This window comes from Gobio gobio, assembly GCF_949357685.1.
Source record: "Gobio gobio genome assembly, chromosome: 9".
In the NCBI taxonomy this organism is placed as follows: Eukaryota; Metazoa; Chordata; class Actinopteri; order Cypriniformes; family Gobionidae; genus Gobio; species Gobio gobio.
The window spans coordinates 37,861,394-37,888,263 of record NC_137115.1 but is presented as its reverse complement, the minus strand read 5'-3'; the positions used below and the strand labels follow the sequence as shown (position 1 = coordinate 37,888,263).

General features: G+C 37.4%; 2 protein-coding genes across 3 annotated transcripts in view; both read right to left on the bottom strand.

Moving 5' to 3' along the window:
• The window catches only part of fgd4a (FYVE, RhoGEF and PH domain containing 4a), a 77,463-nt gene extending 76,521 nt beyond the window's left edge, over positions 1–942 (bottom strand). The window contains exon 1 of the mRNA XM_079825516.1: positions 887–942. The gene's annotated coding sequence lies outside the window, so the exon portion shown is untranslated. The remainder of the gene's footprint in view (positions 1–886) is intronic.
• Positions 943–1,348: 406 nt separating this feature from the next.
• Positions 1,349–26,870, bottom strand: part of bicd1a (bicaudal D homolog 1a) — a 47,420-nt gene continuing 21,898 nt past the window's right edge. Inside the window, exons 2-8 of one of the 2 annotated variants that reach the window (XM_079825515.1) lie at positions 22,241–22,453; positions 17,931–18,083; positions 16,647–17,123; positions 12,111–13,208; positions 11,860–12,011; positions 10,434–10,644; positions 1,349–3,067 (exon numbers count right to left, since the gene is read on the bottom strand). In XM_079825515.1, coding sequence (XP_079681641.1) covers positions 3,062–3,067; positions 10,434–10,644; positions 11,860–12,011; positions 12,111–13,208; positions 16,647–17,123; positions 17,931–18,083; positions 22,241–22,453 — 2,310 coding nt within the window. In that variant the 3' untranslated portion in view covers positions 1,349–3,061. Of the gene's footprint in view, positions 3,068–9,780; positions 10,645–11,859; positions 12,012–12,110; positions 13,209–16,646; positions 17,124–17,930; positions 18,084–22,240; positions 22,454–26,870 lie in introns of those variants that run through there. The other variant, XM_079825514.1, reaches the window with a different exon arrangement.

Here is a 26,870-nt window from a genome sequence, read left to right as displayed (position 1 = left end):
AACATTTGACTTCTACTCAGGCCAGCCAAACACCAGCACCACTGACAGATGAAGAGGAGATGGAGGAAGAATATTAACACCCAACAGGAAAAACAATAAAGTATTTGTAGGAAATAAAGATGACTATAAAAAAATGTAAATAAATGTATTTAACAGCTGTGGTGGTGGTTATGGCATATATCTTGTACTACCATCTGGCAGCATCCTTCCATTCCATACAATAATCCGTTTTCAGAAAGTGTGATGATGGGAATATGAGTGTCAATGCATCCAACCACTGGAAATCCTAAAGGAAACTCTAATTATTAGGTTACTTCTAGAGGATTATCAAGTGAACGTCAGGATCCTGTATAAAAGGACATGCCATTTTTGTCACTTTGACAGTGTCCTCATGATGAAAATATGAGCAATGAATGAATGTTCCTGCAAAGAATGCTTTTCTTACTTTGCATTTTTGTCAAGTGGTAGATAATTTAATTTGTTTTAAGTAAACTTCGTTTACTTTAGATTTAGATTAAATTCATAATTTTTTTTATATTTATACTTGAAATACGACCAAAATACTCAGTAAGAAAAGCATTTGTGGCGTTTGAAGGAATGAATGAAGTATTTAAACACTGCTGGTGCTTTAAAAAATGGGAGGAGAACGAAACAAACTCTGGGTTTACCAAAGAAAACCTGCTTCTGACCAGGTTAGGTTCACAGAGTAAGTTACCCTGGTAACTGACTCTGAGTATAAGTTACCTCTCTTTCAGAAACGGGCTTGACTTATCCTGCTTTCTCGGGTTTGACATACCTCCCATTCTGAAACAGAAAACCCAGAGTTTCCCTTATTTCAGGGTTAACCTACTCAGAGTTTTCACTTAACCTCCTTTCTGAAACGGGCCCCTGGAGTGGTGTTGAGATTTTGATTCATCTCAGTGAGTCGAATCTTTTGAACCTGTTCACCTAAACGCGGCTTAGCCAATCAAATTAGAGGTCGGAAATGTTGTACACCATAAAGTTGATTGGGGTTATTAAATAAGGATTTGAACATTTAAAATAGACAGAACTTGTAAAGAAAACGTAGGCCCCTAATTGCAATAAAATAAAAGTGCTTAATACTTTTTATTTTGTGGCAACAGTTTTATAAAAGCAATGTGTGTGAATATATATTCACAATACAGCCCAGCTTCTCGTAACGTATTGCTAAAAATAAATGAAAACAAAATTAACAATATGAGATGTCAAAATTAGAAGTTTATTTAGCTCAGTCAGTCCTCTAGACCGATATAAAAGGTGCAAATACAAACGTGAGCTGTGATAGGCCTCCACACATTGCGTCTCAATCAGGACAGGAGTCAATGCTATTTTTAAATTTTATTTCACGAAAAACTTATGTGGCTTATGACTGTGCACACATACAAATATCCTGCGGCAAGATCATGCTTTCAGCAGTCCACACCATGTGACATTGTGGGTGTTATTCACTAGGCCTATATTTCACTTCAGAGGCAGAAAATTTACCACAATGTGTAGTTAATAAAACTGAAACTCCCCTTGTCTTACTGGAAATGCCCAAAAAGAAATGCATATAGTCTAAAACACCAAATGAATGGGTTAGACTGAACAGAAAATGAGAACTGGGCGCTAAAAGAGATTGTGAATGAGACCATTTATCTTATATCCTTCTTTGTATGTCATTACATAGACTGAGCTTTGTTCTAGCGCCACAATGGAGATAGTTATGCTTTGAGAAGCTACTGATTTTATTCTTCACACATTAATACCCTTTCAGTCAATAAATGAGACTGAAAATGTGTTTTTGTGGTTTACTGTAATATAAAAACAATGACATCTGATATTTCTCCATGTCCTGCTGGTAAAAATCACGGTGTGATTTGGAGGACAGATGACCAAATGATATAAAATGATCCTGTGCCTGTTTCAAAATGCATAGATAAATGTTTGTGCTTTATAAATGAGGGGGGATATGTAGAGAGTGATATAGGCCTTGTATGCTGTTTTGGAGCAGATCTGAGAGTAATAAACCCACTTCATGTTCAAATTTAGCTGTGCACCGGGATGAAGCCCCACTCAAGCTATAATGGCACTTCCTAAAACAAGATTTTTGCCCATCAGGTACTAGGCCTATGTGTCCACTCAATCCTCAAAGACTTATCTGACATCACTTCAGCAATAGAAAAAAACAATTAAGGTATAAAATATAATCTTTATGCATATGCAGAGCAAAAACTTAAAAAAGGACAAAGAAACAAATCCCATGTGCAATTACGTTAAAGAAGCGGAGATTTGCAAAACTCAATTGTATTGTCACCGTAAGGCAAACATCACCTCAGTTGCTTAAAAGTCAAAATAAAAGTCATTCAAATATCACATTGAAAATTTGTTCTACTTGTTTAAAATGATGTCTCAATAGTCAATATCAACCAAACAAACATCTCTTTCTATTATGTCACACTGGTTTGTGCATTTTGAAAGTCTAATATTAGCTTAGACTGATAATGGCACTCAAGTGGCCTTGCATACTGCAGTGTACTCCTGGGTTGATGTAATTAATGCTTCCATTTTTAGGGTTAAAAGTGTATTTTGAAGCAAAGCTGTATCCGTATCCATCTCCAAATAATCAGACATACCACACATACTATTTTAAAATAAATAAACAAACAAAAACACAAATAAATAAATAATAAATAGATAAATAAGTGCATCAATCCATTTACGTTTGCTCTCATCTCACTCAGCATGATAAATAGTACTTTCACAATAAGCATCATTGAATAATTCATCCAATCTTAGCGATTGGGCGAGAAATTAGGGTGGGCTCCTTTGAGATCAATCATACATTGCGAGGGGCATCTCTGATTGGCTGGAGGTCATGATTGACTGATTTGCCCCGCCCCCCTCATCTGTCACTGTAAGGATAGGCCACTGACAGTTCATTGACAGGAGACTAAAGGCCAAAAAGATGAGAATGATGGGCCAGACAGTTGAAAGGGTCACATGGAAGTCTGAAGTTGGCCGCAGGTATCTGGTCCTCTTGAAGAGCTATAACAACACATTAGGACTACCAAGAGACAAATGGCACAGCCAGAAGAGAGAAAAAAGAGAAACAGAGAACATAAGTTGGTGTAAAATGAAATCGCCATATCCTGTTCCTTATTAAACTGGAGGAATTGCTATAGAAATAGAATCGTGTAAATAATTCAATAGCTCTGACATGAACATGAACTCACTTTTGACAGACACACAGGGGCACGTGCAAAAGCTAACAGCTTTTAAGCAGGCAAAGAGGTTTGGGAAGAAAGGAATGTCGTCTATATTTGACAGCACATGGATGAGAGGGTGATGAAAGGGCATCTGAATATTTTGTTTGCATAAACTATCAGTCAAAAGTTTGGAATAATTAAGATGTTTAAATGCAAAAGAAGTCACTTATGATCACCAAGGCAGCATTTATGTGAAATATTTTGACAGTTTAAAATTCTGTATATATTTTAAAATGTAATTTATTCATGTGATGGCAAAGCTGAATTGCCAGCAGTCATCACTCTAGTATTCAGTGTCACATGATCCTTCAGAAATCATTGTAAATGATTACTATTATCAATGTTAAAGTAGAAATCTTTTGTAACTTTATAAATGTCTTCATTGTCCCTTTTCAACAATTTCATGCATCCTTGCTTAACCCTCTACTGCATAGCGTTGCTCTCAGGCAACGGAAAGTGTTTTTAAGTTTAATTTCCAGTACATGTTTCTTTAAATAATTGCAACCAATCAAAATGGTCAAATGATTGCTATAGAATGGTCCAATAAGGTGTGGGAGTCACTATCAAGCATCATTTGAAGGCAGGGCTTCCTTTTCTGACATGTGGTCACATGAGCACATGGTGTGAGAAGAAGGTAAGATTATTTGCTTCAGTAATCTTATTTACAATTACATGAACTGTAAATAAAAAATATATGTATGTGCATGAAGGTGTAGAGAAGTTGTTTGTCAAGTTTTATTAACTTTTTTTTAATTTAGCATGTTTAGAAATTCAGTTTTTCTTCTTGTTGCCTCAGGGCAACGTTATGCGATAAGGGGTACTTTTTATGGAGGTCTTTGCTGACAATGTGTTTGGATGTTATCACACATCATTACATGTTATTTGTGCACAATATGGTAAAATAATAATAATAACTTCATAGCCACGCCCTAGCAACCAGTTACAGCACCCTAGCAACCATATATCAACATTAACGAGCCATATCTCAGTACCAGAGCATTGTAGAAATACAGAGTTGGGCTCTTTTGACACAGACTGGCCAATAGTCTTTCAATATCACCCTATTAACTGTATAGCCACACCCTAGCAGCCATTTAGAGCACCCTAGCAACCGTATTGCAACATAAAGAAGCCATATCTCAGCCCCAGAACATCGTACAGTCATGAGGGTGGGCTCTTTTGACTCAGACTGGCCAATAGTCTTTAAATATCACCCCAAGAACTGTATAGACACATCGTAGCAACCATGTACAGTACCCTAGCAACAGTACAAACACATTAATAAGCCATATCTCAGCCCCAGAACATCCTACAGACATGTTGCTTGGCTTTTTTGCATCCCAGTAGCATCCGAGAGGATTTTTTTTGCCACGGCAAGCACCACTCACATTTTCTTCAGGAAATGTACATTCTAGAGTGAGAAAGTGAACTGTTCAAACAGGTTCTACAGTGTTTGAAAAAAGAAAACTACCTCTGTTTGATGGATTGACAAATAAGTTTTAGTCAGATTAAATACTTTTTACTTGCTAAGACATATTTGAAGTGTTTTTAAAAGGAAAATTACCACTGTTTGATGTGTGTAAATGGACCAAATGCTACAATTAAATATTTGAAACCCATTATTAATTGAAAAGAGTGCCAGTTCCCTCTTGATTTTCCTAATAAACATTGAGACAATATTACATTTTTCTCTGTGATTTACTACCTATACTGCATAGCGTTGCCCTGAGGCAACAAAATAAAATCTGCTAAGGGGGTGGGTTTTAAAAAAAAAAAAATTTTGTTTGTTAATCTGTTATCTTAAATCTTCAAGAAAATAAGATAATTTTTTTTTTTTTATGCAAAAACATAATTCATGCATTAGAGGGTTAATAAAATCATTCTTTTTTTAAATCGTAAAACTTTTGAATGGTTTCCACAAAAATAAGCAGCACAATTGTTTTCAACATTGATAATAATAAGAAATATTTCTTAAGCACCAAATCAGCATATTAGAATGATTTCTAAGGATCATCAAAAAATCATAATTGTTCCATCCTTTTAATCGGTAGTGTATATCAATTGCATTGTAAAAGTGTGACCAAGTGGGTGGGTGCTGTTAACGATGACTGTAGGTGTGACATTTTTCTCTGTGAGAAATAGAGTGAGAGAGGACGCAGTAGAGAGCGAGTTCCTCCAAACTGCGGGTTACCTGTGGCCCGTGGATGCCCTCCCCCGCCTCAGTTGTGGGGAGGTTGGCGGTACTGAGGCAGCAGGCTGCTGACAATCTAAGAGAGACTGATAAATTAGACAGATATACAGAGGTGTGACAGTCAGGGTTAGTGACACAAACAGACAAAAGGGCACAGAGATGAGAAGATAATACGCTGGAAATGGTTGCAATGGCCTAGCAGCATGGGTGTGATTCTATGTGTTAATCTCATGCAGAATCACACACAGGGCATGTAGAATGAGAGAAAGTATCTAATTATTTGCGTACATTTGTGAGGAATGCCATGGTACAAAGATAGAAGGAAGGCAAGGTGGTATAAACTTTATGTTAAACATAGATACACTATCGTTCAAAAGTTTGGGGTCTGTAAGATTTTTATGTTTTTGAAAGAAGTCCCTTATGCTCACTAAAGTTGTATTTATTTGATTTAAAAAAATGCAGTAAAACAGTTAAATTGTGAAATATATTACAAATTAAAATAACTGTTTTGTATTTTAAAATATTTTAAAATGTAATTTATTGCTGTGATGGTAAAGCTGAATTTTCAGCATCGTTACTCCAGTTTTCAGTGTCACATGATCCTTCAGAAATCATTATAATATGCTGATTTGCTGCTCAATAAACATTTCTTATTATTATCAATGTTGAAAACAGTTGTGTTGTATAATATTAATAGATTATTTGATTACTAGAAAGTTCATATTCAACAGTATTTATTTGAAACAGAAATCTTTACAAATGTCCTTACTGTCACTTTCAAACTATTTAATGCATCTTTTCAAATGACAAGTATTCATTTCTTTAAAAAAAAAAACTTACTGACCTCAAACTTTTAAACGGAATGTTTCAGTGTTGCTGCTTTGTTAATGAGAGCATGCATACAAACATACGTTTACACATTTAACAAGACAAAATGTAACATTTAAAACATTATAGTTTATGCTGTCTATAGCTAAGAGCACATATACATAACTAGAGCAATATGTGGACATTTAAAAAAAAACTATTTTTATTTTATTTTCCCATTTCAATGTGAGCAGTTCTTGTGCAAAACTCATCGTCATGATGCTAGGGTTTTATGTGTGGTTGTCAGGGCATTGCTATGCAGCTGCTATGCATTTTTGAAAACGTTGCTATGCACTTGCTAGGTGGTTGTTTGCATAAATGCATTAGTGATAACCATCTCCATACTGCAAACAATTATATCTACAAATGTTTTATTTATTTATTTAAACTTATATGGGACTGAAACTACTGCTCTGTGGTTAGCATTTGTATTGATCAACATGGGCAAAACAGCATTTGACACGTTCAGTAATGGGCAAAAGTTGTGAAATTTAGAAACGCTGACACCTGCAGGCAGAGATTGGCAACGCCCACTGCTCTTTTAGGGGCACCATTACCGGGAATAATAAAAAGTGTTTTTATCGTCACTGTTGTAATCTATTTATAAACGTGTTACGCCTCTAGAGCATGAATGTAGTGCATTTATTTGACATACATTGTGTCATGTCAAGGTGACACAGGTGAAGCGGATCAGACTGGTTTCCATTAGAACTCTGTGATTTACAAACACTATTTACTGAGTCACATCATACACAATACACGCCACATATCTTTAAGCAAGGCACAGGAAACAGTTGAATTAGAAAACTAAACTAGACCTGAAATCTCTGATTATGATTACTAAGAAAAACACCTCTCATTTCCAAAGGCTTGTCTATACATGTACATTTAACCACTGTCTACCATCAGAACTGCCTGAACTGCATCTCGGTCTTGATTGAGCAATACTAAACACAGATGTTCTGAACCTTCAACTTGTCAAATGCTTTTTGGCCCACAGCTCCTTAAACAAAGGTCATTCTACAAAACAAGTGCCATTTTTGTATTGTATACATATTATACTACACATTATATACACCTTATACACTTATATGTAAAAAATACTTTAAGACATAGTCAAAGTTGTTAGCCATTATTGTTGTTATAAGCCGCAGTCCATAAGTTTTGCCTCTTTTTTTCGCAATCTCTGTTTGAAACCTGTTTGCAATTGCCGTTATTTGCAAAATTATCATCTTTACGTGGGTTGTGGATTGGCACAGTTCCTCAGCGCGGATGAATCTATTGTTTTGAGGAGTATGTGTGGCTGTCATTCATTCACTGTACCGGTGTGGATACTGTACTTTTGAATCACAGATTCTACGTCTTGGAAGTATGACCAAAATAAGAATTTTCACCGGAAAATGTCATCGGAACAAGTAACATGTCAGCCACTTTTGTTCTGACTAACTGAGAAAAAAAAGCATTAAAATAAATTGCGCTACCAAGTTGAATCTAACGATCGCTTAGCTCATATCACATCAAACCTTGCAAACTATTATTATTGTTATACTTTGTTCTCAAATTGTTAATGTTAACAACATCAGCATTGCGTGACTACGTGTATTTAGTTATCATTTGGACCTTTCTGGATTACAATCTGCCATCAAAATGATCAATTTAATTATTCCAGCTGCTGTGAGAAAAGGCTTCAAATGATCCACCACCTGCAGCATCCTCCAAGCGATAGCCTACTAGCCGACTCCTTTATGTATACAGACGTGACGGCGGCATGCTCAAATTCCCCACGGAAAGCTACCAGAACCATTTAAATTAGAACACATTATTACAAACTTACCGTTGTGAATCGGGCTAAGGTAAGGAGAGTTTTAAACACTGGCTGGTTATATACTTGCTCAAAAATAGATTTTGGATAATTTTTAACCAAAAAAAAGTTACGGACTGCAGCTTTATACATTGCATATGCTGTAACTCGTTTTTTTGTTTTTCTTTTGTCACAAGAATGCTTTTCTGGCATTCTTCTTGCTATATTAGCGAATATTCACATTTGGATAAGGAAATATGTAAATAAAAAGTAGCATTTCTCTATGTGTTTTTAGATTTTAGTAGAGTAAAATAAATAAATAAAAAGGTGAGTGAGTGGAAAAGAAGTGTTAATTTCCTGAAAGGATGAATGGTTATTAGGATTACATTTATTTATCATTCATTCATTTAAATAAATAAATATAATATAAACTTTGATCAGCGAACATAAACAGAAGCTTAACCGTTTACCACAACTAATGTGTAAGTTTATGAATATTTATATGTGAATAAAAGCCCAAATTCAATCTGTTCATCATAAAAAGCGATCATGTCTCTTCAGAAAATGTGGACAAAACCGATCAAATCATATGGATTCGTTTTACGATCTCTTTAAGAACTTTTTAAAGCGTCAAAGTGGTAGTTGCTTAACATGTCAACAGAGGGATAGAAATCTCTCAGATTTCATCAACAAAGATCTTCATTTGTGTTCCGAAGATGAACGAAAGTCGAACGTGTTTGGAATGACACAAGGGCGAGTCATTAATGACAGAATTTCCATTTTTGGATGAACTAACCCTTTAACCCTGTTAAAATACAGTCAAATTCATACATTTAGCTTGAGAAGGCACAATACACTTGTTTAAAACTTAAACACATGAGCATGAGAGAATGTTTAAAATCATTAAGAAATGTACTTAAAATGTCCTTATCAAACTTGAAAAGGCACCAGTTCCATAGAATGACTCATGAATGAATAACACATTTGATGTGGCTCTGTTGCCTGTACTCTACAGCTCAGTGAAATGCAGTAGCCGGGCAGCAGGCAGCATATGCAAGAACACGTCCCTGCATTTGCATATGGCAGATCCTGCACTGCCATATGCTGCGTCCATGAATAGAACAGCTCTGTCCGGCACATTTTATCATGCAGGGTGCCTTGGGATCATCTGAGCATTTTCTGTTAGCAGGCAAAGCAGCTTGCATTTAGGTTCAATATGATTATAGATAGGCTACTGCTCATGATTCCAGTATAAATCACTTTGAAACACTAACAAAGCTTTAAGACTGATGATATAGATATAAAGGCAAAGGTAACTGTTCTATCCTCAAATGCACACAGTCACCAGTGGATGGAGCTATAGTTACGTCAGATGTGCTGTTTGCTAATGCAAAAATAACTGAGAACTCCATCACACGAACGAACTGCTTGGCATGCAGTATGTAGCACCCATTTCATCAAGCCGTGAAATGGGAGCACACATGCAGGGATGATATTCCAATAGACACATGCATCGATCAATACCTGTTTTGCTTTAATGAATAATTCTTCCAATATGATCCAAATACATTACAGATGCAGATTCCAGCAATTATGCTTGCAAATACCTGTTTTCTTACCCAGTCCGCAAAAAAAACCCATCAAACACAGGTATAGCCATTTCTTTGATTTAATCTTATTTTTATACATCATTATTTCAATAAGTACCATCTCACAAAGCCATGATGTGACCCAAATGTATCTACAGTTAGCAAAACAAAGTAGTATCAATTATATCCCTGAGTTGAATCAAACAATCATATAAGATGGAAACCAGTCTGTCCTTAAACTGTGTCACCTACTGAGGGTCAGTACTAGGGATTCTAGGAATCCCAGGCTGGCCTAGAGAGTGTCTTGAAGCGGCCGAAGACGTGAATTGAGATACATTGGAGCGCATGCGAGATCTCACAGACCGTGGCGACGGCTGCCGAGCGCCCAGGACAGGAGAACGGTAGGGGGAAGTCGGAGCAGACCTGGGAACGTGAGCATCAGATTGGCCAGAGTCTCCGCTATGAACAATATGACAAAACTCAATACTTAATGTCTGTGGGTCTAAGACTAAAGTCTGAGTGCCCAGGTTCCACTGCGACTGGCCGAGGAAAAATGGCTGGGCTGAGGAGGTCCACGAGGAGGATGGATTAGGGACATCCAGTGAAGGAGAGCTACCGGCTGATGCAACCATATTGTTTTGGAATAGACAGGAAGGAAGCTTTGAAACCGACGCAGTGGGACTAGGGGGAGCAGTGAGGGCAGTTCGATGACTTACTTTTTGAGGGCTGCTCTTAATTTTTGACACTTTCCCTCCACGGCCACAGTACGACTGCTCGTGGTCAAACTCCAAATCCTCCAGACGCTGTGTGAGGGCCAGTTTCTGCTGAATGGCCATTCGCAGGAGGGAGTTTAGAGTCTTCTTTTCATCTTCTGCGGCAGCCAGCTGCCTCTGCATCTCATCCAGTTGAGTTACGTATTCATCACATCTAAAGGAAGAGGGAGAGAGAACCTCAAAATGACTCAAAGGGATTAAATATAAAACATCAGAACACACCGTACAACAGTGGTTCTCCATCTGGGGGACAGGGTCCACTAGGGGGCATTAGAAAATGGTTTCCCAATCTAAAATTAAAATATTCTTGGAAAACCGGGATTTCTCCTTAATTCTTATCCAGTAAATCACAAACAATTGGAAAAATCATGGGAAATTTGAATATTGTTGTGGACAGTCCGGGACCATGGAGTCAAAATGTTTGAGAGCCACTGCTGTACAAGAATTAAAGGAATAGTTCACCCAAAAATGAAAATTAGCCCATGATTTAGTCACCCTCAAGCCATCCTAGGTGTAAATGACATTCTTCTTTCAGACCAATACAATCAGAGCTATATAAAAATATGTCCTGGCTCTTCCGAGCTTTATAAACAGCAGTAAATGGGGGTTGAGATTTTGAAGCCCAAAAAAGTGCATCCATCCATCATAAAAGTAATCCAAAATCAGGACCGCCATTCACTACCATTATAATGTTTGGAAGTGCAATGATATTTTTTAATATAACTCAATTGTGTTTGTCTGAAAGAAGAATTTCATTTACACCTATGATGTGAGTAAATCATGGGATAATTTTCGTTTTTGGGTGAACTATCCATTTAAGAGATGAGTAATCTAGAATCATAATTGTAAGGAAACTTAAAAACATGCATTTGAAATGCATATTTCTACTGTAATGTACTTCAGAGTGAAACAGAATATTTAACCTGAAAAAAAAAAGGAATGGATCATTTGTTTAGTGAGTCAAAACATACAGCACAACCATTGTAGTCAACTTTAACATGAGATGAACTGGTTCTTTTTAGACTCACATACATATAGCTTACTGACTGGTTGTTTATATGACATTGTATACCTAAAATGGCATAGTATGCTTTTTGTAAGTAGTATTTTATAAGTATTAAAGAATTAGATTGTCACATTGTTTCATTCATTGAGTAGAAATGGCTAACATTATTTCCTACCTAGGTGATTTCAGACAAACAGAAAAGTAGTTTCAGAGGTAGAGCAAGTACATTTAAAGAAACTTTAGAAAGATTACAATGATAGGGTCAAGAATGTGTATGTAAAAAGTATTATTTTAAGTAGGTAAAAATATTTACAATTTGCATGTCCTCATTATATTAAGTGCATATAATGGCCGAAAATGTACCTTGTGGCAAACATTGCCCTCAGTGAGGAAAAGGTGGCTGCGTCTTCTTTGAGGGCCTTCAATTCATTTCTAAGCTTCATCATTGTCTCCGTCACCATGCATTTTTCATTTTCATATTTGCTCTTCAGGTTCGCCAGGGCCACCTCTGCAGTCTAAACGGAAGTGGTGAATATGCTTTTACTTGAGACCAAACACAACAGAAGATATTGGGATGAGTAGCAAAGACATACACACTTGGCCTTCTACAGTACCTGTTTGTTGGCTTTCAGGACAAGACGCAAGGTGGCGATCTGCTCTCTTTTGGTGCTCAAGAGGGATTTGAGTTTCAGGATCTCTTCCATGCAAGCCTCCTTGTCCTTATCGAGGATGGGCGCCAACTCTCGTGCCGCAGCCCTCTGCCTGGACAACTGGAGCGAGCGATCCACAGCTTTCTGCAGGTGCTTGATCTGGTCACGGATGATGGCATTGAGGTTATAGATGTTCATGGGCTCCCTACGGAGATCACCTGTCTCTGGTACTAGTGAGGGCGAATGAGATGAACCATTGATTGGTGAACCAAAGGGGGTTCTGTTGGGACTTCCTGTTTCCCCTTTAGTTCCTTCTCCAAGGGGTTCCTTTGATGGAGAGTCTTGAGGACTCTTGGACATCTCTGAGGAGTTAGCAGCCGCGAGACGGCGAGCTAAACGTGGAGAAAGCAGGGCTCTTGGGTCCTCAGGGCCTTTGAGACTGCCGCTACGCGTAACCCGGCTCTGGCGGTAGTAGTCCAGCATGACTCGGTTCGGTGTTTCATTGTTGCACAAGCAGACGTGATGGTAGAGCTGAGCAAGTTCCTCACTAAATGTAACCAGCTCATCCTGAGCTGTGTTCAGCATACCGTTACTTTCGCTAGCCATACCCGAAGCGCACCGGAGCTCTGCTTCCAGACTGCTAACCCGCTCGCGGCCCTCATGGCAGGCTTTCTCCAACCGTTTCACCTGCTCTTCGAGAGCCTGGACCTTCCCTTCGCTGTGGTTGCTTTCTTCTGATCGGCTCTCCACAGACTGGTTATATTTTTCCTTCAACGCCTTAAGCTCCGCCTTCAAGTCAATGACCTCAGTCACGGCAACTCTGTATTTGCACTCCAGAAGCTCTATTCCATTGATGTCCGTCTCGTACTCACAGCAACCATCGGCCTTCTCAGACTCCTCCGTGTCAAACTCCTTGTCGCTGTGGAGACGCTTCATAGCATTGACACGCTCTGTAAGACGGTGAACGCGACTGTGTTGTTCAGTTAAAGCGCCCTGCGTGTGCTGCAGTTGAGTTTGAGATTCCTGCAGGTTGTTAAGCAGAACCGCCTTCTCTCGCTCAACCTAGTAGACAAGAAGACACACAGCTAGTTAGAAAATACCAAGGTCTAAAATACTATCGTTCATATACACTACCCTTCAAAATGTTGGGGTCAGTAAGATTATTTTTTTTAAATTAATTAAATACTTTTATTCAGCAAGGATGCAGTAAATCAATCAAAAGTAACAGTAATTGAAAGTCATTTATAATGTTACAAAAGATATTTCAAATAAATTTTATATTTAAATAATGGCATTTTCACACTTATAGATTGTTTGTTTTGTTCCAAAACAGGGACTTAATTTGTTACAATGCTGCATTTTCAAAGCGTACCAAAATGTGTTTCTGTAAGTCATATGCGAGGACAACTTTCCTCTTATTGGTCTTCTTAAGGAAAGTCAGCAATGAAGAATATTTTCTCAAGAATGGTTAGTCCCAATAATCACAAAAATGTAAACAAAAGAGCACTCATTGATACCTGACATGATACCGTTAAAAACAGCTTTTCATATGAGCCTAATATTATTTTAATTCACTTTCTCTAGTAAAGGCCTTATCTTTTGATTAATATTTCACTATAGTTAGGTGTGTTAGCTTGCTTGTCACAAATTTAGCATAAATGCAGACATGTGATTCCTGTCATTGAGCTCAAGTGCTGCTTAATTGCTTTTTGATCACTCATTGTATCAGAAGCGTCAGCCATCTAATGAATGAGGCTGAGATGGCGAAACCCAATCGATTCCTTACTGGAGAGGATCCAAGAACAACAATATAGGGGTGGATGAAGAAACACTTTTTGTTTGGATAAATGCCAGGCAATTACAATTGCTTGAGGGGTGAGGAAACAATTCATTATAACCAAGCAGTGATATGAATGTGTAAAATGCTTATCTAAATAGGAACTAATACTGTAGCAACTACTTTGTGCAACAGGAGGCGGCAATAGGCTTCTGGCTATGTATTTGATGGCAATCCCACATAGCTAGAGAAAACATTCCCCAGAGGAGAGCCTTAGATGCAAACATGTTATATAATACTTTATGAAATTGATCTGTTTAGACTATGTGGATGAATTTATGTGTGGTAACATTTATTTTTTTATTTTTTTATCATACATGACCAACTGGCCATAGTGTTTTCAATAGATCATTACAGATAGATGTAATTCATTTTATCTTAAAATTAAAATTATGCATTTTAATAAATTGTTATATATTATATATGTTTTTTATTATATTATAATTTTTTGGACATATCCCATTGCATTTCTTCCTTTAAGCAGCTGATGCTCTCTATGTTTCTGTGTCCGCACTGGCAGATTTTCTATTCTTGTCCCATCCTGTCTCTTATGCTGAAAATGCCCGTGGCGCACGCACACACACACACACACACACACACACACACACACACACACACACACACACACACACACACACACACACACACACACACACACACACACACACACACACACACACACACACACACACACACACACACAATACATTACTGTGTCCTGCTTTTACAGGGACATCCACAAAGCATTCGCTCATAATGGTAATCAACCTGACAGTAGCCTCCCAAAGCACAAAATAGACCATTGCAATTACTGCATTCAACTTTCCTTCAATCATATTCACACTTAAACTCTCTCCAGGTAAGGTAGTGTATTTGTAGGAGTGTCAAGGGCATGAAAATGTGCCAATAAGGAAGGCACCACTTAGATGTCCATTGAAACTGACTGGATGCACAATGATTTAAGTGTAAAGTTTAAGGTATCTGTGTTTATTTATAAAGTAGCTTTATGGCTCGTTTCCACCGAATGGTATGGTACAGTCCAGTTCAGTACGGTACACAATTATTTTTGTTTCGATTGTCAGTTAGGGTTAGATTTAGTTAGAGGGTTAGAGTTAGGGTTAGATTTAGGTGGCAAAATGGCGAACTGTACTGTACCACTTTTTTGGGACCCTTCTGCTTGGGTACCTAGCACAGTAGTCGGGTACCTAAAGGGTGAAGCTAGACTCACTGCTGAACATTGATTGGTTGACTGACAGAGAATTGTGATTGGCACAAATATCGATTTCGATCTTGATTCAGTATCAATTCGTATGTATATATCCTACTGTACATATAAGGAAAAATATGTTTGTCTTTTTAGCACTATTTTAAACTTTTCTTCGGTTAAATTATATTTGCTTGCATTCATTAATATTCACTCGTGTTTGCTTATACTGTATATGTATCATAAAAATATTAGGTTGTAAGTTATTAACTTTTTAAAATTTCACATTTAAAGAAATCTAGTGTTTGATCACGTCTAAATATGTATTCAAATGCAAAACCTAAAGATAAGTAAGAAGTTATGATCTGAAATTCTTTTTTAAGCAACCAGACTAGATGCATGTATATTTATAAAAGAGCCATCCAAGCACCTAGTAGGTAAATTGATTATTTTTCAAGCCACAAAATGACTCTAATTTGCCTCTTTGCATTGGGATTTAACCTTAATATTACTACACTAATTGTAATATAAATAATACAAAATATTTTAAGTGGTCATTAATGGACCATAATTATTGCACAAATAGTAGGCCTATTTAGTACCAAAAGATATCCTCAAAATATTCAATAAATGTTATTACTAAAATATAGAACATTTATTTAACTGAAAAATAGTTAAGGTGTATGGTCACATTTGATCACCAATGAGTATGAGTGTGACCAATTAGTAAGCAATGAGGGCTAAATACAAGAAAAACATTAACATTAATGTTAACAATGTTGCATCTCCATCACTCTCCATAATAAAATGATCCTGTAAATATGGCTGACGTAATAAAAAAAATGCTGCAAATACCTGCATAGTAAAACTGTTGTGTATCCGCTTAAGCCATTCAAAAGCATTGACAGCGTGGGTTTGTTTAGAAGCTCCATGAACCACGTGACCGTGCGCAGCGCCGGGAGATGAGAGCATGTCGCAACTCTGTTCACAACTCGCAATATGTGGCGGTCGGTGTTGATTCTGTGGCGCACCGCCACAAATTAGTCTATGTGTGGGAAACACTGGTACTGTACTGTACTGCTCGGTGGAAACGAGCCATAAGATGCCACCAAAATTGACTAGCACAAACCTTAGTAAATCACTTAGTAAATATTCTCCTCCAATAAATGTTGCCTCTGAGAGGGAAACTCCTACAAATGAATATGCAATAAGGTCAGCCACAAAAAAAACCTGCCTTTTCAGCGCTAATTTTTCAGCGCTACTGTCTTTAGTAAATCCTGACAGTAATTTTTTAATGCCAAAAGAGGGTTTAAGCTGACGCAAGTTGTTGGTAAAACTGACCCTAAGAGTTTAATTAAAATAAATCAAATGAAACCAATGTTTCTCTCCAGTTTCATTTCATAATCTGCTTTTGTCAGAATCCCTGCATATTTTATGCCTTAAATGTCGTGTGACTAACCTGTAGGAGCTGTTGCTTGAGTTTCTGTATCTCAGACAGGTTGAGTTCGCTGAAGAGATCTGAGACGGGGTGCAACACCTCCCCCTTCCTTCCTCCCGGTCGGTGATATTCTCCGTTCAACTTTGGTCCATGCCCATTGCACTCATTACAACGGTTACTGTCCTCATTGTTGGGGCTAGACTCGGATGCAGACGTGCCGTTGGTCGCCGCCTCCTCTGCGAACTTCAAACCCTCCACGGTAGAGATGGCCAGGTGGGTGCTGACTCCATACACGCTGTCCGTCAGGCTGAGCTGATGGGCCAGCTCCTTTCTGAGATTGTTCTTTTGCTCTCTTTCACTCTTCAGAGCATCCAATGCCTCCTCCAACTGGCCTTCAGAAATATCTTTTAAACGCAAAGCGTCTTCCAGCTGGCTGTTGAGGAGCACTGTCTCTTCCTCAAGTACTTTGATTTCATGCTTTAGACCTTCATATTCCACCTGTACATTTTAAAAGGGTTGACAATTATTATTATATATTTAATTTATTTTTTATTATACATCAGATCTGTTAAGTAAATATTTATAATTATGTAAAACATTTAGCTGAAAAGTGACTAAAGTACATATATCTTTTACATATTAAACTATATATATTGTATACTATAATTTTTATTATTTATTATTATTAGGCTACTATTATTCTGCAATTTGGTGGTTATATTTATATAAATTTTACTCAAAAATATCGTATCCAATAACAACAGAGGTAATTTGGCATTCTTAAAGGTACACACAATGTGATTTGCTCTAAGTAGAACATGTTCTTAGGTGAACATGCTTTCCCATAAAATCCTCCCATAAAATCATAGTCCACTCTAACCAACTCCTAAAATCAGAGAAAATCATTATGAAAATGTTGTTGTAACCCCTGAACCCCAATCTTAAACCTAGCCTTCAAATCTGATTAGTTAATAGGAATGATTTTCCAGGAACAAGTTCAAGCAAGATGGTGATCCAAGAACATGTCCTACTTGGATAATAGTAGCTTGAATGTTATGCTTGGAGGAAAAGAAGCCTGCTTAATTTTGAGGGTGGAAAATAGGGGACTAAAACTAAATTCTGAACATTTTTGGTGCGAGAAACCTGACTAACATAAGTGTGAAGAAACTGTTAGCATAGAGCCACAAAATGTAAGTGACAACATTTAATTATACTCTATTATGGCTTTTGCTCACATATAATGCCATTGTGTTTCGCAATTAGTGTGTGTGTGTGTGTGTGTGTGTGTGTGTGTGAACAGAATACCTGATTCTGCTTAAGTGTTGACACTAGTTTCTGTAGAGTGATGTTCTCTTCCTCCAGTTCAGTGTAGTCCTGCAGAAGTCTGGTCTCTCTGAACTTATACTCTCTTATTTCCTCTCTCATCCTGCTCCTCTGTAGCTCTAACATCTCATTATTCTGAAAGAGAGAAATGGGAAGGACAACACAGAAAAAAGTGATTTGGGTTTTAAGCATGACCCCATTTCAGAAGAAAAGATGACTGACAAAATAAGCTTGTTAAAAAGGTAAAAATAATATTGATGTTCTGGACAGTATAGTTTGAGGGGTTTGTCTTCTCCGAGGAGGCAAGAGAGGCAATTCCTTTTCATACACAACTGAGCCAGGTTCTAGCATCCATTTAGCTCAGTTAATTTAAAACTAAACATCTGTATCTAATAACAATGTTTACTATTAGAATTGTAATATGTGCCTATCGCCAAAGCGCCACAACATGTTACAGGACTAGAGAGAAAAGTTTTAATACAGGTGATATTCCGGAGATTTAAAAAAAATGTGTTCACACCCAAAATCCGCACATGGACAGAAGGAGAGATTAGGCTATTGTCCATGGTAAATTTAAAGTTATTCTATTTATTAATATTGGTTAGAGTGTCGATTAACACAATTTCAGTTTTAGTATTTAAGAAAGGTGTTTCATCCATGCCTTTATTTCCAGCAAACAAGCAGAGAGAGTTGAAAAGGCAGAAGTGAAATCAGGCTGAGTGCTAATATAAATCTGGGTGTCGTTAGCATAACAATGATAGCCCAGGCCAAACTTCTGGATAATCTGCCCAAGAGACAACATATAAATACTAAACAAAGTAGGACCCAGCACCGACCCCTGAGGGACACCCAGTCGTAATGGCACAGTCTGAGATCTATTAGTACCCATTAGGAATGTTCTGAGGGATATGATGAAAACCAGTTCAATCTGTGATAATTATGACATTTGCAATGTTAACCAAGGATTTTATGACTAATTCTCTGAAAAGAGGGTGGCTAATAATAAAAAAAAACAAATAAGTAGCAGAAATGAAACCTATATTTATTTAGAGCCTCCTTATTGCCTTTATAGTTGTGGTATGTGGGAATATGTCATGATGGTTTTTTTGTAAGCAATATATAAAGATCCATTAGGCTTACATATAATAGCATTGTGTCTGTGAGTCAGAGTCTATGATGATGCTGATACTTGTGCAGACAGGAATGCTGGGTAACAAATTGCTTTCCGTCAGAGGAAACCCTCAAGTCAGCACTTTCATCCGCGAAGAAAGCCGAAACAAAGGCTTCTTTAACAGCTGAAACAGAATGTGTCAAGCAAGATGACAAAATATAGTATAAATCTCAATGTGTCTGAGAATGTAGCATTAATCTATATATAACAGTGAGCCACAATGAATGGCCATAAGGTACCTCTCTATGGCTTTCTACCAAGGTACCAGCCTTTATCTTTTGTTTGTGCCAGCATTCACAGTGTATTAATCTTTGAAATACTTTAAAACATTCTTCAAGAGCAGATTGCTGGAAAATCACAATTTGAGAGAGAGAACTTTTATTCAGCAAGGATGCAATAAATTGGCCAAAAGTAACAGTGAAGACATTTAAAGCGTCTATTTATCAAAGAATAAAAAAATAAATGATCACGGTTTGCACAAAAAAAAAAAAACGTATGTACTGTATGTATTTTAACCAGTCCTACTCGACCCGCTCTGAGCAGGATTTATACTGGGATCTCCGGTGTGGGAGTCAGGCACGCAGGACGTTTAAGACTGCAGATGCTAGCGCGCCTTTTGAAATCAGGGGAGTGAGGTTTACACGCACAGCTCTAGATGTCTGTTACACTCTAAAGCCCCCAACCCTAAAGCTCACTCCCATTCGGGTCGAGGCACAAAATGTTACCGTTCTGATTCGACCTGCTCTGAGTGGTCTCCAGCGTGAGAGACGGGCACTTACATGCTAAAGACTGCATGCTAATGTCCGTTACATATGCACACACATATACATTTTACATACTATACTGTAGTATCTTATGAAAAAAAAAATGTCTAGACATTCACTTAAGCTGCAACAAATTCCATTAAAAAATTGAACTGAAGCTGTTTCCAATAAATCCGCCACTCATAACTGGAATAAGAGAATTAAACATTGTTATAGTGTGAGATATATTGCACACCCTGGCAGATGACCTTCCCATGAGCTGGGATATTGATTACTGTACACAATATCACAGCTCACCCAGAGGATGTGATGTCTCATTGCATATTTTAAGCAATGCCGAGCCAGTTCAAATGAGCTGGGCATGAACTCCAGGGGATTACTGACCAATTATCTCCCACTACAGCTCCATTGTAGCAGTGGTAATCATGGGCTTCACACACTCAGGGGTCAGGAGCAGTGCAGCAAACCTAGTATGTGCTGCATCAGAAACTGCTAAAGTAAAGCTGGTTATAAGGCTAAAATGCTCCACACACATTATAAAGGAAGGCTCAAATTAGTGCCCTCAAATGGTATTTCAGAGATAATGACTTGCAAACATCCCTTCTATCCAACAAATAGAAGGACCCGCCCCAAACTCACACAACTGGTGCCACAAATCAGTCTACAAGTTGCTTTATTATATTGCTCCTGTACATTAAATTAGAATAGGGAACATTTTTTTTAACATTTAAAAATGTTAAAGTACTTCAAGAAATGACAAGCAACTCTCAAACAACTTGTGAAATAGCAGTTATGAACGCATTGTGCTGGTCTAAAATGTATGGCACACACCATATGTCTCTATTAACATTACACTGACAGATACATAAATTGATATCAATATATATGATTTGCCTTGACTGTACTGAAATGACAAAAAATGTGGGAAAACTTTTGCAGCTAATGTAATTTTGTCTGCAGATGAAATAAGTCAACTGCTAAGTTTAAGTTCAACTGCTTTGCCAAACTACACTTACCAAGAGCAGGAATAAACAAACAATGAATTGATTTCTAAAGCCACTTTTATAATGTCCATTTAAAGGGTCTAATGCTATTTCATGCATTCTGACTTATTTACACTTTTAAAGAGTTGGATTCTCTAAACATGGCCAAAGTTTCAAAAAATTTGTTGGACGAATGAGTATTTCGGTTCCAAATCCAAATACACTCCTTCAGGATTCGTATAAGTTTCGGAACGTTTTTTTTAGAGTATGGCCCTGTATTACGCCATAAAGGGCGGAATTTTGTCATTTTGTTTTTAGACCACGAAATGTCACTAAAGAAGTGTGTTTTTGGTTTGGAGGGAAAGATAACCTTGTTCAGCTTCCCAAAGAATCCAGCGTCAAGGGAACACGCAGTGTGTTTTTCTGGATCAGCAACGGAGTTGTGCAGGTGTGTTTGTTTGGGGCATTTCGGTGACGAAGGTTTTATAAACAAGGTTCAGTTCAATGCTGGATTTGCAGATCGGTTGAAACTGAAAGATGGAGCGATCCCAGCGATAAAAGATCCCGGTCATGAGTCGAAACCGCAGGTGGTGTGAAACTGCATCAAATGTCTGTTTTGTTGGCAATCAGCACGCAAGTGCATATAATGTAAACAACACAAACGTATAGTGGATCAAAAGTTATAATACCATGATGTTGTGTGTGTGTGTGACTCTTTAGCTCCGCCCCCCACTGCACGCCTCCACAAGCTCGGGTGTTTTCAGAAAGAATCGGTACAGCGTATCTGTCTTTTATAAATGTGATAAAACTAAAGACTCTTTTGAGAAATTAAGGATGCAATACTATTCTATAGGTAGGCATATTCTGACTAGAATTGAGTATGACAACGTCAGGCTAGGATGTTTAGGGAAATATACACACAAAATAAAATTAGCATGACATTCCATTGATTATTTGAGCTATAACGGTATTAAAATGCTCATTTGAATGTAATCTAGGCTGTCAGAGTACCTGTATAAACTGTGGTAATTAAGCTATACTAAATTTAAGGTATGTGACCCCAGGGTGAAAAACTTAGTGAAATTCTCTGTCTCATAGGGCTGCGCGTGTGTACAGTGTGTCTTTGTGCCGACCTCAGGGTATTTCTCTTATGCCCCAGCTTAGCCATGGATTTGCCCCCTACAATGCACTATGGCGTCAGTCTCTGACCCTGACACCATTGACTGCTGACACACTACACGCACACAGACTCACTGCCCTCAAAATAACCCTTTGGTCCAAGATGAAGTTTAATAAAATTAATTACTTTCAGAAAGGATGTACTAACTTGTGTATTGTGTAATGTGTGCAAGAACAAGAAAATACACAACTCACCTCTCTTAGTTCTTGCAACAGGGTGTTGAGACGTTCGGTCTCCGCTTGGGCGTTGGAGGCCACAGAGCCGCTCAGTTTGAGCTGGCCTTGAAGGTCCACCAGACGTCCCATGTAATAGGCCTCTTTAGAGGCAGACTCCTGCAGCAACGTCTCTTCGTTTGTCTCACCATCCTCGGCTACTTTTCGCTGGTTGGTGTATGCCTGACCGAACGCCTGGAGGAAAATCAACGACAGAGACTGAGGAATAGGGAGGAAAAAAGGGGCACATAAGTGTTCAGTTTAAAGAAATGTCTACAGAAATTATGGGTTTGTTACAGCATATTACCAAATGTTACCATACCACTACCATATTACTGCAGTAATGTTTTTGCAGTATGCACTACCATTCAAAATTTTGGGGCTAGTAATTTTTTAAATATATTACTTTTAATTAGGGTTAAAAGGATGCATTAAATAGATTAGTAAAGTAAAGACAGTAAAGACATTTAAAATCAATGTTACAAAAATCCATATTTCAAATAAATTCTGTTCTTTATATTCATCAAAGAATCCTGGACAAAAAATGATCCACAAAAATATTAAACAGCAACTGTTTTCAACATTGATAAATGTTTGTTGAGCACATAATGAGCATATTAGAATGATTTCTGAAGGATCATGGGACACTGAAGGCTGGAGCAATGACTGCTGAACATTCAGCTTTGCCATTGCAGGAATAAATTACATTTTAAAATATATTAAAGCCACACTATGTAACTTTTCCGTCCACTAGAGGTCGCCTGTTCAAAACAAAGGCGTAGTTTGATAACGCCACGTTTGAGCGCAGAATCTTGGGACGTGGTCTTCACCTCACAGCCGGTGGAAAAGAGTCAGGATAGGACTCGGGCAGAAATCATGTTCATGGATGCGATTATTAACATTACTGTAGTCTGAAGCAGAGCAGGACCGAGTGTTGTGGAGCTGAGCAAGGCCGCAGGAGCGATTGAAAAGCGGGACTGTTATTATGGCATAGTCGCCGGCGGGACTTTTATAATGACACGGTTGCCGACGCCACTTCCGCTTTTCCAGTGATGAGTATGAGGTAACGCAACTCTGTTTATCAGAAAAGAGAAGCAAATGGATCACTGCTATTCATAGAAACAACTGAACTCCAGGCAGCGAAACGATGGATTTACAGTTATCATTTTGTGTCAATATGTTTCATTTTGGGGTAAAATCTTACCCTTTATATTGTATTGTTATATATTGTATTGACAACTCATCAATTAAATATTTACCATCTTATATTCTGCATGATTGGATGTTTTTAAATAATTTTAATTTTAGGACTGGACTGGACGATATATATAACATTGATCATCCAGTGATGACAATATATATAACATTGATCAAGAGATCACCCGGATTTAGACCTACCTATACTGTATTTATATAAAGCATTCACAGGCAGATTTGCTTTAGGTATTTCCCAGAGTCGAAATCAGGCACATACAAATGTCAGGAAACAAGATTCCTGGCTGCATGTCAATATCCATTGATCACTGGATCTTTGATAAGTTGTGAGGAACATTATATTGAGTCCAACCTTTAGTTTAAACAGATAATCGATTGCGTTTTCGCAGTTTCCCCTATTAAATCCAGTCACGCAGCAGCTCTTTTGCCACTCAGTCTAGCTGAGGGGGCGTGTTCCGGCGAGAAGTTACGTCAATGCATACCCTCTATACAAAAAGTCTACTATATTTGCCAGAAAGTGCAGTATACAATCAGAGCCACATGAGATAAAACAATATATCCCACAATGCAATATGCTCAACTTGACAACTCAATATTATTATTGCAAAAGGCCCAGAAGCAGTATGATTACATTAATCAGATTAATTTTCAGATTAAAAGTTATAGACTCACATAATTTGTGTAAACATAGTAGCAAATGACTCTTTGAAACATATCTCTGTATGCTGCACAATTCAGAAAAGCATACTTGGGAACTAGAAGTTTTGCATATTAAGTCTTTGCACATTTTAACATTGCAAAAGAACATACTGATTTATGACAAATGATCAAGCAATTAGCACATTGATGGATATGTGCCATTAGCAAGTGTCAAGAACAATTAAGTGACTCTCTTGAATAGAGTAATATGCTAAATGACAGCAAATGAACAAAACCAATAATATGATTGGACAAAAAGCGACATTATGATATGACAGACTTGATCATGTTCAGATTTGATTGAAATGTCAGCTCTCAAACAAAAAAAAAAGAAAGAAAAGAAAACGGCAAGGTATTCCTCAATGTTACGGTTAGATGGTACAATATGTGATATGTTTGTTAATATAAGTTTAACGTCATTTGAATAAAATAAACAAAAAAGCTTCCTGGTGAAGAGGGCCCACATTTCAACATCACCTCATCGCTCACATCAGGCAAAGTGGTGCACTTCAAGGTAACTAAGATAATATTTCAGCTGGTCGCTCTGATCAATAGAAACAGTGTTCCGATTCCCCTGACACAGGTTTTCACGCCATGCAGATCTGGCGTTTCATGACTGAAGCATCCTGTCTTGTTTGGAAGATTACAGTAGATGGTAAACAGGAAAGAGGAATGAGCCAGGTTTAAAAGTCTGTTTTGAAGAGTTATCATAAGGCTCTCGCACCTAAATAAATATATGAGGTTTATTAAAAAATGAGGATTAAATAATGAAATCCTCATTTTATGATTTCGCTACATGTACATTAGCACATGTACAGTGCAGTAAATGATGGTACATTGTAAGCGATAAATCAATAAAGCACATCACAGATCATAATCCGCTGATGCAGGTTATAAACTGTCTCTCTGTGATGTTCCCAGTACCTGGACTATTATGAGCAAAGCATAACTGGGATGAGTACCAGCAGAGGCCTTCCATCAAAAGAGAAAATCAATTGAAGATGTACTAAAAATCCATTGGAGTACCGGTAGATGGCACCTTGCAGCAAATCTGACTGGTTAAAAAGTTGCTGACGTGGATAGAAAATGTCAAATACTGGAATTAAAGCCCTGAATCAATTCCAGTCATTACTTATTTACAACAATAGGTTTACATGCATCCAAGGTACAAAAAAACAAACAAAAAAAACAAACACAATTCATTGCAGCATCGCCACTTTTCTCACAGTGTCTGAAACTGTGAAAAGATTTGGTCTCTCTAAACTCCTCCTTTCTGACAGTCTACTCTGTTCTGATTGGTCAGATCTGTTGCCCTGTTGTGATTGTTCTATCGCTTACAGCGTGTGTTTGAAATGAAATGCCCTTTACCATATTTGAATTTCGGCTCCGGAGGCTTCCTCAGCACTTGTAAACACAATGATATGAACAGTAACAATGGTGTTTTATCGTATCAATTCGAACCCGAGTCCTGATGTTTTGTGAATGCAAAGTGGATTTGCTTTGCAGCGCACAAAAAAGTGTATTCTCAAAATGTTGTCAACACGAACCAAAGTATTCCAGGCCTCAGCTACAACTACAGTGTTTGAGGGCGGGTCAAAGTAGACGTTGTTCATGGGCAGCCAATGAAGACCATAGTCGGGCATTATGCAAATTTGTAGGTTTGTGCAGGAACTAATACTGAAATTACTGATGTTGTTTTAGGCAGTTTAGAATTGGTTCTTTCTTTGGCCAATAACACCAATTGTTGTGCACTTTGATCTTTGAAACTTTGGAAATAAAAGTTACCAAAGTAAAAAGGTAATATCTGAAAAATACATTTTAGCTCTTTAAGAAATACAATATTTCAAAAGGTTGTTTGGGTAAATCCAAAAATTGTATTATATGTAAATATTTATACATATATTTATAAATAAAACTAAATATTTTATAAAAAAAAACATTTAAAAAAATTAAATAAATGTATTACAATAAGGGAAATGTAATTATACAACGTTTTTAGTCATGAAAATGTCACCATGCAACAAAAAAAATTCATAACAGCTTTTAAATAAATAAATGCACAATAAGTCATTATTTATCACATACACAGTTTAGCCTTATGAGTAAATATGATCTGCATATTAGAGTGTAAACCTTTTTAGAATCCTTTTTTTAGTGCCTTTAGTGGATCAGAGTATATTGTCTGTTTTTTTATGTAGTAGTATACTTGTGTCTGCCACAGGCCATTTATCATACTCGCCCATTTCATGAACATGTATAATGAAGATATTCCTACTAAATTATTTTTTTTATTATTGTCAAGAATTTGATTTACGATGCACTTTCCACAGGTTCTATTCAATAATCTGGCATCTGTGGTTAACAACTGACTGCCACAAGATTATCAGTAAATAATGAATTACAATTTGGTCTATTTCTTACACAATGCTACTGTATGGCTTCAGAAGCCTAGTAAATATAGTGCCCAAGTTCTATGAATCATATTTGAGTGTACTATCCCTTTAACACGCACAGCTTTTCTTTTAAAATTTTCCTTTCCTTTTGATTGCTGAACTCTGGAGAGAATTAAGGCACAAAAGCAAATGGATACACCACTTTCATTAATTCAGTGACAGAAGTGTGAATAAACTCTCATTGTGATTTAAAACGAGGGCCTGTCACTGTCCCAGAATCCCTGCTGAAGGCCCTCTGCCTCGCA